This window comes from Salvia hispanica, chromosome 4, assembly GCF_023119035.1.
Source record: "Salvia hispanica cultivar TCC Black 2014 chromosome 4, UniMelb_Shisp_WGS_1.0, whole genome shotgun sequence".
NCBI lineage: Eukaryota > Viridiplantae > Streptophyta > Magnoliopsida > Lamiales > Lamiaceae > Salvia > Salvia hispanica.
The window spans coordinates 6,503,058-6,515,621 of record NC_062968.1 but is presented as its reverse complement, the minus strand read 5'-3'; the positions used below and the strand labels follow the sequence as shown (position 1 = coordinate 6,515,621).

Here is a 12,564-nt window from a genome sequence, read left to right as displayed (position 1 = left end):
CCGGAACAACGAATATCATAATCAAATTAAAATGTCAAATTCCGTTTAAGGCAAATCTCAAAAAAAGGATATTCGTGAAACCAACAAATAACAGATTTCAACCCATAACGACCTAAATATTACAGTCTTCCACATTATATTAGATGTATATAATTTAGAATCTTACAGAAACAAAACATTTATAATAATATACCACATTGAATATATATAAGATCAAATTTTGGTCTTATTATTAATAAGACAAGTAGTTTTCATATATAGAGATAGATATTCATTGCATCCATTCCCACGTCATCATACCATTTCCATTATCTCTCACGTTATCTGCTTCTACAACCGAGTCATATCTGCTTAAGAATAAAAATAAATAAAAAATCATTTAACTGCTACCATCCTATTTATGATACTCAAAAGACAAAATCAAATGATAATAATACTAATTAAAAATTAAATACCGGATTTCTGGTGTGTTGTTGGGATCAAGAAAGTAAGGTTGCTGGTATTGTGCGTTAGGCTCGTGTTGTAATTGCCATGTTGATTCAAGTGGTGTACTATTTCCTTCAAGCTGCTATATATCAACAACAAAATATTCATGCATGGTGTGCAAAAAATTTGTTATACTATATTATTTATAATAATATTATAATGAAAGAGTCTTCGAGATTTTTCATGCTGTCAACATATGAACAGATTTTGAAAACTTAAATACCTTATTCATCAAAGCAGCATTAAGCTCCAATAAACTTCTTTCCTGCACATCAGTAAAAGTAATTGCCAAATTATTATTTTTAGATATCCAAAATTAAATTGGAAAATTGGAGTCTGTCTCAATAAAATTTTATTCTCTACAAACAACATACCTTTTGCTGAAGATCAGAAAGCTTATCATACAAACTGTGATTCTGCATTGACATAAGGTAGCCAACTTATTAGTTGGAATACAGAAAAACTTGAAGATATTAAATTTTCTGTATATCAAAATGTGATGGTATTACAAAACTGGAATAAAAGGTAGTTTAAGTTTTGAAAAATAGTAAAATAAGAGCATCATATCATATAGTTTTAACCCTAAAAATGAATAATGAATGAGTGACGACCTTCCTGGACCGTGTTTGTTTCAACGTTCCATCTAAGATATGTTCAAGTTGATCAAGCTCGTTTATTCCCAACTCTGCCAAATCTTCCCCTAAAATATGCCTGATAACAAAACATATGCAAAATTTAAATAAAATAATTAATTAGAGGTAGGTTAATTATGGTTGATTAAAAATCAATTCATCAGCTCCTAATTGATTAATTTTCTAAAATCCAATTATTCATTGAACTATCAATGCATATTTACCTGAGATTTTTAATTTTTACCATCTTATAAAATAAATTATATTACCTCTGAGATTGTTGTAGAGCCTCAACTCTTTCCTTAAGCTTCAGATACTCTTCATAAGTATTCTGCGATGAAAAAGAGATCATGTTACTCAACTTGATTTTTCACCTAACCATTTAATTTCTCCTTGTTTACAAATAAAATTACTACTACATATTTCACTGAAGAAAGTTAACTCAAAGTTGATCTAGCAAGATATGATTTGAAACATAGTAAGAGAGAATAGGATAGATATTACCTGGTCATTATTGGGAGATTGATTTGCTTCAGTTTGATCGTAGCTACATCTGTGGTATCTCTCCACCGCCTTGGTCATACTAATTAACATCAAGCAGGAAATTAAATCAAGTGTACTTAATTAAACATGTCCATTTTTATGCAACTATATGTACATACTCTCTCTCTCTCTCTAGAAAATCCTTTTCATCATTTAGGGATTAAGTCGACGCGCGTGTCATTTTCGAATTGAAGTTATCTACTCCTCCAACTAGGCCCCTCTAAAGAAATTGATTGAATTAAAAAAAAAGTAGTACAAATATAATGTAGAGAAAATAACAATTTTACGTACATAGTATACACTCAACCGTTAGCACATAAATGAAGAATCAAGTAATTGTAGAAAAATGCAACAAAGCTGCTCCTTAAATGCATATTTAAGCTACATCGAGAATTTAACTAGCATTTTATAACATAAATAAAATCTCAAGTACTTAGAAAAAGAGAGCAATCAACACAAAAAGTCAAAAACCAATGAAATTAACTAAGGCTTGGGGTGTTTACGTATTAAAGGTAACCGAAAAATCATTTACAGTGTTCGTTACAAAAACTATAGGTCTCAAATATTTTATTCATATTTAAAAAGACTGAAAAATGAACAAAAACTACTACTCCCTCCGTCCCAAGTTATTAGACCCATATACCATTTTGGGGTGTCCCAACATACTTGAGTCATTTTTATTTATGGTAAAAATTTACTTTATTACCAACTCCACTTACACCACAAAACAACATCTCCTAAATTCTTATGCCCAAAAGAAAGGGGTCTAATATCTTGAGACGGAGGGAGTATTATTGAAACCCTAATTAGAAAACCAAAATAGGATTTGTTTGTTCACTTCTCTCATAGAAATACTTTGGATATCGTCTGTTTATTCGAGATTTTGGGAACCACACGCAGAGATAATATTTAATAATCCCTCGATCCCATTCAAGATAACTACCTTTCCTTTTTCGTTTGTCTCAATCAAGATGGTCACTTTCTAATTTTGGAAATAACCTCCTCTCTCCTCTCTCATTAAAATATTTAACTATTTTTTTTCCCTCTACTTTATTCTACCTAACAACACTTCCTAAAATCTCGTGCCACTAAAAAATGTGGTCATCTTGAGTGGGACGGAGGGAGTATAAATTGAGAGTACCATAAGTTCAAACAAAAGAATATTTTTTTCCTGATTACTATAAATCGAAGACTAAAAATTATTGAAAAAAGTACAAAGATTTTCGATTGAGAGAATTGTTCTTTGATAGTATTTGAGAGCAAAATATCCAATAAATAAAGAAAAAAGAAGCAGAAATCTATATTCTTTTTTGCAGTTCCAGCACACAGAGTATCTTTTTCCCAATTAACAAAGAAATGCGTTGTTAACAGAGAATTTACCAAGATTTTCATTTTCAATTTCCAACTCAAGCAGTTTAACTAATGAAACATGCCATGATCTGAGCACAGACTTAGTTTGTTTTCGTCCTTTTAGTCAATCTTAATGAGAGTTCTCACTCATATCTCACCAATGCTGCAACTAGAAATGATTCTTCATGATCAGAAAATAATTGGCACTATATTCGGATCCCTCAAAATAAAATTAGACAAATTTTGTTACATAATTTAAACCAGAACTAAAAATTAACAATAAAAAAATATTAGTGTGTGTGGAAGTGTTTATGAGAGAAAGAGACAGAGAGACCTAGAAGTGCTGCAGTACTCATAGAGTTTGCCTTTGGTGGAGAAGATGATGAGAGCAACCTCGGCGTCGCAGAGGACAGAGAGTTCGTAGGCCTTTTTGAGTAATCCATTTCTTCTCTTGGCGAAGGTAACTTGCCTATTTATCTTGTTCTCGATCCTCTTCAGCTCTACTTTCCCTCTCCCCATCCTATCTATATATGGAATTTTGCTACCTACTTTCAAAGGTATTTTTTTTTATTTTGAATATAATATTCAAAATTGAGAGGTGGTGGTACTGCTATATAAAAGAGAAACAGATGATGAACAATTATGGTAGTGTTTCTCTTTATAATATCACGCTTATCTTCTCTCCTTCACTCCTGCTTTCCTAGCAAGCCTACCTACTGTCTCTGCTTGTACTCCTTCCGGGGCCCCACTTTCATCATTAATCTAATTACTCCCTCCGTCCGCCATAAGATGTTACACTTTGGCTCAGCACGAATTTAAGAAATGTAATGGAAAGTGACGTCAAAAAATTAGTGAAACGTGAGTCCTACTTTTATACTGTATTAGTTTTATAGGGTAATAAAATATCAGTAGAAATGAGTTACTAGAATATGGAATTCATTACCAAAAGTAGTAAAATGTAAGTGTGACAAGTATTGATGAACAAACTAAAAAGAAGAGAGAATAAAGTAGGTGGAGAATAAAGTAAGAGAGATGATTTTTTGCTAAAAATGGAAATAGGTCACTTATAGTGGGACACCCCAAAAAGGAATACAAGTCACTTATCTTGGGACGGAGGGAGTAACATTTAGTGGTGGACGAAGGGAGTACTTCACTTTGTTCGAATAATTTCCTTTTATTCATGTGTGTGAATACTACTCTAGTTACTTTTTTTTGTTAAACTTACATACCGATATTTTGGTTAATCTTTGCTTTTAAGTAGTTATACTTCATTCGTCCCACAATAAAAGTCACATTTTATTATTTCGATTCTTCATATAATAAGAGTCATATTTAACTTTTATTATAAATGGTAATTAAGTAGGTCTCACATTCCACTAACTCACTTCACTCACATTCTACTATAAACCAAATATAAAAAAGTAGACCACATATGCCATTAACTTTTCCAATCTACTATTCTTTACATTTCTTAAATTCGTGCCTACACCAAATGTGACTCCTATTATGGGAAGGATGGAGTACATTTTATTTTACAGCTCAACAATGGAGCTTCTAGAACCATGAATAATCCGGTGTATAAACCCTAATTTGATAATTTTCCCCGATGGTGCCCGAGAATATCCCTAGTGTATGTAAAAAGTACTCCCCCCGTCCCTCTGTAGTAGAGGCGTTTCTTTCGGCACGGGATTTAAGAAATTGTGTTAAAAGTGAGTTAGGTGAATAGAGAATAAAGTAGGAAAGGAAAAAGATAGAGAGATGAAGAGATAATAAAGTAAGAGAGAATAAAAGTTGGTGCTTTTTGCCAAAATAGGAAATGACTCAGCTACAGAGGGACGGAGAGAGTATTATAGTATAAAGAAATTAACTTATACTCCTTCTTTCTGCCAATAAAGGTTTCACTTTAACTTGATTCTAGTTTTAAAAAATGTAAAGAAAAGTTGATAGAAAAAGTTAGTGGAATATGAATCCTACTTATATATATTAGCGATAAATTGTGGATGGGATAAAGTTAGTAGAATATATGGTCCATAACCAATATGATTAAAAAAAGAGATAATTATTAACAGACGGATGAAAATGGAAAATAAGGGCGATTAATGGACGTAAGGGAGTATATAGAATATATGTACACCTGACAAACATGGATTTTGCATGTTTTTAAGGACTATATTTAACTCGTTTTAAATGTCAATCATACAAATTATGTTCTTAAATTTCATATGCTATACATTTGGTATTTTTGACGTGTTTGTTTGAAATGATAGAAAAAGACATAAAAAGGAGCAAAAAGGAAAGGTACAACAGCCTCAGTTCAAGACAATTTTCCCATAGCTTTTGAAGTCTAATAAGTGATTAATTCATACCATTATCTTTATCTTTGAAAGAGCTTTGCGTGGATACCTTGCACGGCTCAATCGGAGTTCTGTGGAAAAAGTTATGACCATTCTACGAATATTGCGCAGTGCAATCAAAGCTGGAGAGAATTTAGGCGGAAATACATGGAAGAAAAGAAATTATTATATTATGAAGCCAAATCTCTCTCATTTCTTGTAGGCCACGAAAAATATCAAGACTAACCCTTATTTTTAAGCCTATAAATTCCCCTAAATCTAATTCATAATATTTATCTCAGAGCCTCCAGTCCTTCTCCCTCTCTACACCTGCTTCCATCCCAAGAGAAGATTGAAGATTCAACCTTGGGATTTATCAATTTCTTTCATATATCGTACTTTAACTGGTGTATTTACTTGTCTATGAGTGGAACATCTTTTGTAGAAATTTTGGTGAAGATATTCAATTGATTTTACTTGTTAGCTCTTGCAGTTATTTGATTTATTATTGTGCTTTCTATGTTCAATTGATTAGCTACCTCTTGAATACATGTTAGAGTTTATTAAAAGTACTCGGGATAAGAAATAATAGACTTGGAAAAGGGATAATTAACACTTTAATTCAATAAAACTCTGGAGAGTTGAGGTTTCATGTAAGGTCATTGGTCTTAACGATCTTGTGGAAGTTAGATGTTAGAGATTTAAAGGGGACTTTGATCTTAACATCTAATCTACGGATTTCTCACCTCGGGAGGGGTTTTAATCGTGACCGACTTAATAACTCTAGAGACCGTAATTCAAGGAAGTCGATTGGAGAATAGCTCGTGACTGTGTTTTTGGATTCTGAAATTCTACTTTCATTCGCCTGCTTTGTATTATTTGTATTTTTATGCTTTCTATTGTTTGTTTATTTATTTATGTCTATTTTATAAAATCAACCCAAAAATCTTGTGTCTATAAATAGTATAGACGCTTAGTATATGGTAGTCAGTTGCAATCTTATTCCTTTTATTTGATATCTCGGTCTGACCTTTACCTATACTAGATCTATCATGTATGCTTGCAGGTATTTTTAATGCTAATAATTAGTGCGTCAACACCACTCCATTAATTTGTTGTAAGAGCATCCACAAGAGATCGGACTAGCCAATACCCTAGCACTAGGACTAACCAAAAATACCTCCTGCCACGTCACTAGGACATCCTACAGCCTGTCACAGCAATAGGACATCCCACGGCCTAGTAATAGGCTGGCACCAGGACTAGCCGACGCCCTATCCAATAAAACAAATACACAAATTCATAAATACGAAATTAAAAATTCGACACGGATATGGAGAAATTGCAACCATTTTATTTCTAAAAAAAAATACATATTTCAATTAAAATAAATAAATAGTCTCAATGAAAAAAAAATATTGCCGTGATCCATTTTTCTTCAATAGAAATGAGAGTGGAGAAAGAGAAACTCGTTAATACAAGTAGTGCAAATGACATGCAACGAGCAGCATATAGAGAGTTGAAATAAAAGAAACAATAAAAAAATAGCGCTAGCCGATCGCTTGCTGAGCGCGTCAACACAATAGCGGACGAGCGATCGGCTAACGCCAACCCACCGCGGACGAGCGCTTGTCCGCCCCGTTCATCCTACCCGCGTTTGCCGACTCCAATAGCGGACAAACGTGACGCTCGAGCCGCTTAGCCGGTCGCTAGCTCTAAGCTACATATACGTTCCATTAAATTAATATTGATTCTTATATAAGATGACATATCCCCATGTCTAATATCACGTTTAGTTAGTGTAAATAAAGATATGGATTGGGTGTTTTGATCAAAATGTCACCCAGTCGAAAACCACCATTGCCTTATAAGTCGGGCATGTTAATTAGTTTATGTGATCATTACTTATTATACAAGAGCACTGTTTAGTGAAACTGCACCATTTCCTGAATCCTAATGTGGTGGTGCACTCTTTTTTTTATGCGATGGTTCTTCGTCTCCTACATGGGTCGTACGCACAATACACATTACAACAAAGTTACCTTTTCAAAATTCAAGAAGCAATTATTTATATTGAATTTTTTTGAAAAATAACTTAAAGTAAAGAGTTTTTTTTTTATTATTATTGTGTAGGTAGTTTATTTGAGTAATTAATGACATCAAATTAGAGACACAATTTCTTAAGTTGAGGAAATAGTGTCAATTATACATTAATCTTTTTTCGGATGCATTCATATTATTTTGTTTCAGTTGAGACACTAGGATTGAACTCTTTTTCTAAAGTATAGAGGATTTTTAGAAAATAAAGATTGAAATCCTTAATTGACACATTTTTTTATTGTAATGACACCACGTGACTTTGTGAGTTTATTACATTAACAGAGTTGAGTTGACTTAGGACACTATGCAGTAGTCGTGCAAAGTTCAAAATCTTTTTATTTTTAAGAGCATCCAAAATGGGGCGCCCTGAGGTCCAACGTATAAGGCACCTATGCTCTGTCACGTCAGTACTTTATCCTTCAACCTTTTCACCTGCAGTGGGACGCCCTATAGCCCACCTTATAGTCCGCCCTAAGCATTTTATTTATTAGAATATTTAAAACACTATAAAAATTGAAAAGAAAAACTTCATTTCATTGAAAGTGAGAACATTACAGTACGAAATAAAAAAAAACTACAAATTCTCAATGGCCGTTACGGTTCCAAACTTCTTCAATCATGTCGTTCCTGAGCTGAGCATGGGCTTGTTGGCTGTGTATTGAGGCCTGCCTAGCTAGAACCTCATTGAAGCCCATCGGTAATCCTCGAACGTGGGGCGGGGTCGCCGTGCTGGAGCTAGATCCAGCTTCATCATCGCCCCACTTGGTGACTCTTCCACCTTCGTGTTCGACTATCATGTTATGCAAGATGATGCACACATACATGCATCAGCGATGGCGTCCTTGTACCAGAACCGCGCCAGACCCTTCACTATTGCCCACCGCGATTGGTGCACCCCAAATGCCCGCTCCACATCCTTCCGCGCAACCTCCTGCTTTTGCCCGAATAATACTCTCATGTCACCCATTAGACAGCTGATCGTCTTCACAAAAATAGGCCACCTTGGGTATATGTCATTGGCGTCCGTTGGCAGTGAACTCGATGATCGCGCCGTTGCCATTGCATTGCTCGGTGAAGAGGTTGGAAGAGTTGAGGACGTTGATGTCATTGTTCGACCCCGCTACACCAAAGTAAGCATGCCATATCCAGAGCCGATGGTCAGCGATGGCTTTGAGGATCATCGTCGGGTGGCAGCCCTTGTATGCACTAGTAAATTGACCTCTCCACGTCGTCGGGTAATTCTTCCACTCCCAGTGCATACAATCCATGCTCCCTAGCATTCTAGGAAAGCCATGCGTCGTCTCGTGCATCTTCATCAGGGCCTGGCAATCCACAACTCCCCTACAAAAATTATTGAAGCAATCGCGGCCAGTTGTCTCCTCGACGTGAAGTTACTCGTCGAACATATCCGTCGTGATGTCGTAGGCCAACTGCCGAAGCGCAACCGTGCACTTCTGCGACGGCGTAAGTCCGGGTTTGCCAATGTCATCTCTCTGATACTGGAAGTATTCATCACGAGTCTCCAACGTTAAGACTATGCTGAGAAATAGGTCTCGCCGCATTCTGAAATGCTGTGAAAAACTGTCGGGCCCCACCGTGGTTGCTCGGCAAAATAGTCTGCGAACAGACGTTGGTGAGCTACGTCGTGCTCGCGGCGGAGAAACATCTGACGTCGAATTGGCCTCGGGATCTGCCTCGCCTGGGCCTGTTTCGCCGCCTCGCGCTCGCGCTCCTTTTCGGCCAAGCATTCCGCTGTAGCCTCATGAACGCAATCGATTAAGGCCGGAGTCAAGGACCGAGTAATGCCCTCCGATTTACAGTAGTCGTCGTCGGGATTCATTTTTTAAGTGAGAAAGTTTAGGGAAAGAAATATTAGAAAGTGAGAAATGGGAGAGAAACTGGTGTGGGAAATGAAAGTGAAATGTGGGTTTAAACAGATGAAAAATTCGAAAAAAAAAGAAAAACGAGTTGTATCGTCCGCGTTGCCCGCAGTGGGGCGGATGATACCGCGGACGATGCATGGTCGACCACCTAACGTCCGCGGACGATCTGTAGGGCGCGGACGATGAATTAGCTATCGTACACATGGCTACAGTGGTGGACGATGCATCGGGCGGACTATCGTCCGTCCCATTGTGGATGCTCTACGTAGTTCTAGCCACATAATTTTATCTCTCTTATTTTATCAATTACTCATGTCAAATTTAATAATAGGTCATTTTAGTTTGTTTCGGACAAACTAAAAATAAATAAATAAATAAAATTTGTCTTTTTCAATGGAACTGAGCTAGGGAGTGAGTAGACTTTTATTAAATTGCTTAATTCGAATCTTAATTAATGAGCTTGGGAGTATGTAGACTTTTTATTAAATTGCTTAATTGAAATCTTAATTAATCATAACTAACCCTAGGAACCATCACATAAGTCTTATCACATACTAACACCGTCATAGTCGGAAAGGCATATTGTCATTGGATAGTCAAAATCTCTTTAACGAGCTGTCCTAGTACTTGATTTATTTATTGGCCCAGAGTTTGACCTGTTATTGCTTTTATTTTTTAAAATAACTGTATTTATTCATCCACGTGTCATATACAAATATATGATTTGAGTAGTCATAGCATAGCAGTCATTAAAAGATTGATGGTCCTGGCACGATAAGGTCGAACAATCACGCCAAAAAAAAAAAAAATTATCCGCCTAGTCGTTACAATCACAAAAACTTATTTCATTTGGTGATCATAGCCACAAAAATTTGTGTGCAACAATAACAACAACCAAAAAAAAATTTATCCACCTAATCATTACAATAACAAAAACTTATTCATTTGGTGATCATAGCCACAAAAATTTGTGTGCCACAATAACAACCACGCCGCAACAAAATCACATTATTTATCAATTATTGGTATATTTTAATTGAACTAGAATAAAATTAATTGAAAAAAAAAATAGAATGGAATGGAATGAAAGAAATGAATTGAGAATAGATATTTTATAAATAAAAATTAAAGAATTAAAAAAATGAATTAGACCGCAGGGGCGGTCTCGATGGCTCACAATAGGTCGCCGCAGAACCGCCGCGCGACAGCCGTCCTCCGCCCCGACCCCGCTGCGGCTCATCCACGCCTTGCAATAGACGTCGCGGCGACCACCGCGACCATCCCACTGTGGACACTCTAAGAAACATTATTTTCTTAACGGTTGAATCAAAATGAATCAATAATTTTATCTATAAAAAAAAGTTTCATGAGATTCTCGTGTCAATTAAAGAAAGATTCAACTTCCTTGGAACGAAGGGAGTAAGAGCATCTCTAATGGCTTTAGGCCAGCCATAGACCAGCCATAGCCCAACCATAAACTCCTCCTGCCACATCATCAGGACAAGAAATAGGCCAGCCAAATTATAAAAAACAAATAAATTACAATCACGCAAATTACGGAATTAAATTTACAAAACATATACGGGAAAATGAGATAATTTTATTTATAAATTAATAAAAAAGTACAAAAACAAAATTACATAATTAAAAACAAAACTATCGTCATGCAGTCTTCCGCGACCACAACTCTTCGATTAAATCCTCTTGGAGTCGAATATGAGCATCCACTTGACGCATGTCGTTATGTGCCTTGAGGGGCTGGCTTCATCGTGAGGTACCCCCTTCGTACGTTGGGGGTGGCAACGCCGTGGCTTGGACCGGCTATATCAACATCTTCATTGGCCCAACTAGTCAGTTGTATGCCTTCATCTTCGACTATCATGTTGTGCATGATAATACAGGCGTACATTATATCAGAAATGCAGTCGACATGCCACAAACGCGTTGGACCCCTAATTGCCGCCCATCGGGACTAGAGCACACAAAATGCCCGCTCCACGTCCTTGCGTGCCGACTCCTGGCCGTTCTACAAAGTAGGCCTTCCTTTCATCAGCCTGCGCATCTGATCGTCTTCACAAACACGGGCCACCTAGGGTATATCCCATCCGCCGAGGTAGTGTTCGACCCGGCTACCCCAAATAGGCGTGCCAAATCCACAGCCGGTAATCAGCTACAGCCTCGAGGATCATCGTGGGATTCTTTCCCTTGTAATCGGTTGTGTAGAACCCTTTCCAGGCGGCGGGACAGTTCTTCCATTCCCAATGCATACAGATCTATGCTGCCCAACATCCACGGAACCCATGCTGCTCCTCGTGCATCCGCATCGAGATCCTGGCAGTCTTTGGGGGTAGGGCTTCGAAGATACCGCTCACCGAATATTTCAATGACGCCTTGACAGAAATACTTCAGAAAAATCCAGGGCAGTCGTCTCGCCGATGTGGAGGTACTCGTCCCACATGTCTGCGCCGCGCTCCGTAGGCCAACTTTGCCTGATTGCCGCAGTGCACTTTTATATAGTTGTGTGGCCGGGTCTGCCCGCCACGTCGTACCTGAACTGGAAACACAGGTATCGACGCAATAAAGCGTTAACGATACGCACAAACACTGGTCTCCTCATCCTAAAACGCCGCCTGAAATAGTTGTCCCCAAACCACGGCTCCGGCGTGAAGTAGTCTTCAAATAGCCACTGATGTGCAGCGACGTGATCCCGATCAACCACAGCTCGGCGGTGAACAACGGGTCGAGGTACAACCGACTGCTGCGGTTGCAAGGCCCTTTGTATCAGCCGATTAACCTCGGGGGACATATGGGCGTCCAACTCTTCGTTGAATCGCCGTTCGAACTCCTCAGCATTCCCACCACTACTCATTTCGCGATATTGCTCTTGTACAGAAATGAAGACAGATAGAGATACTCGTTAAAACAAGCGGTATGAATGAAAATGACGTTAAATCGCTTATATATAGAGTCTCGAAAAAAAAGGGTGCTCGCCGATTGATAGCCGATCGGGACGCCACAATGGCAGCTAGCGGATTGGCTAGCGCCCGCGAATCGGCGAGCGCTAGCCGATTTGTCGCTAGCCGGTCCCAGTGGTCGGCTAGCGGACCGGAGAGCGCGCGCGGAGCGGCTAGCCGGTCCGCTAGCCGTCATTGGAAATGCTCTAACAACCAAAAACTTTTGGCCAAAAACTTTTTTTTTTTCATTTGGTATGCTCTTTTTTACTTTATGATAATATTT

General features: G+C 37.6%; 2 protein-coding genes across 5 annotated transcripts; both read right to left on the bottom strand.

Annotated features, from left to right (window-relative positions):
* Positions 1–57: 57 nt before the first annotated feature.
* On the bottom strand, positions 58–3,617 carry LOC125217966 (MADS-box protein 04g005320-like). 4 transcript variants are annotated; one of them, XM_048119545.1, is made up of 8 exons: positions 3,346–3,617; positions 1,623–1,701; positions 1,388–1,449; positions 1,098–1,197; positions 861–902; positions 710–751; positions 456–568; positions 58–350 (listed from the first exon to the last, which is right to left on the bottom strand). In XM_048119545.1, exons 1-8 carry the CDS (start codon positions 3,528–3,530, stop codon positions 272–274), a joined length of 702 nt encoding a protein of 233 aa, XP_047975502.1. In that variant the 5' UTR covers positions 3,531–3,617; the 3' UTR covers positions 58–271. The 4 variants fall into 4 exon arrangements, with proteins under 4 accessions (XP_047975502.1, XP_047975503.1, XP_047975504.1 ...); XM_048119546.1 differs by having other exon boundaries at positions 58–347; XM_048119547.1 differs by having other exon boundaries at positions 456–565.
* Positions 3,618–8,457: 4,840 nt separating this feature from the next.
* Positions 8,458–9,284, bottom strand: LOC125220262. Its single transcript, XM_048122422.1, has 3 exons — positions 9,027–9,284; positions 8,840–8,943; positions 8,458–8,785 (listed from the first exon to the last, which is right to left on the bottom strand). Exons 1-3 carry the CDS (start codon positions 9,282–9,284, stop codon positions 8,458–8,460), a joined length of 690 nt encoding a protein of 229 aa, XP_047978379.1.
* Between the last annotated feature and the right edge of the window lie 3,280 nt (positions 9,285–12,564).

Excerpts from the sequence above, each read along its gene's own strand:
- LOC125217966 (XM_048119545.1), bottom strand. The coding sequence starts at position 3,530 with ATGGGGAGAGGGAAAGTAGAGCTGAAGAGGATCGAGAACAAGATAAAT. Across the intron at positions 903-1,097 it reads AACAAACACGGTCCAGGAAG|AATCACAGTTTGTATGATAA; the intron begins GTCGTCACTCAT and ends ATGTCAATGCAG. Across the intron at positions 569-709 it reads ATGCTGCTTTGATGAATAAG|CAGCTTGAAGGAAATAGTAC; the intron begins GTATTTAAGTTT and ends GTTGATATATAG.
- LOC125220262 (XM_048122422.1), bottom strand. The coding sequence starts at position 9,284 with ATGAATCCCGACGACGACTACTGTAAATCGGAGGGCATTACTCGGTCC. Across the intron at positions 8,944-9,026 it reads AACCACGGTGGGGCCCGACA|TATCAGAGAGATGACATTGG; the intron begins GTTTTTCACAGC and ends GAATACTTCCAG. Across the intron at positions 8,786-8,839 it reads ACGACGGATATGTTCGACGA|GGGAGTTGTGGATTGCCAGG; the intron begins GTAACTTCACGT and ends TAATTTTTGTAG.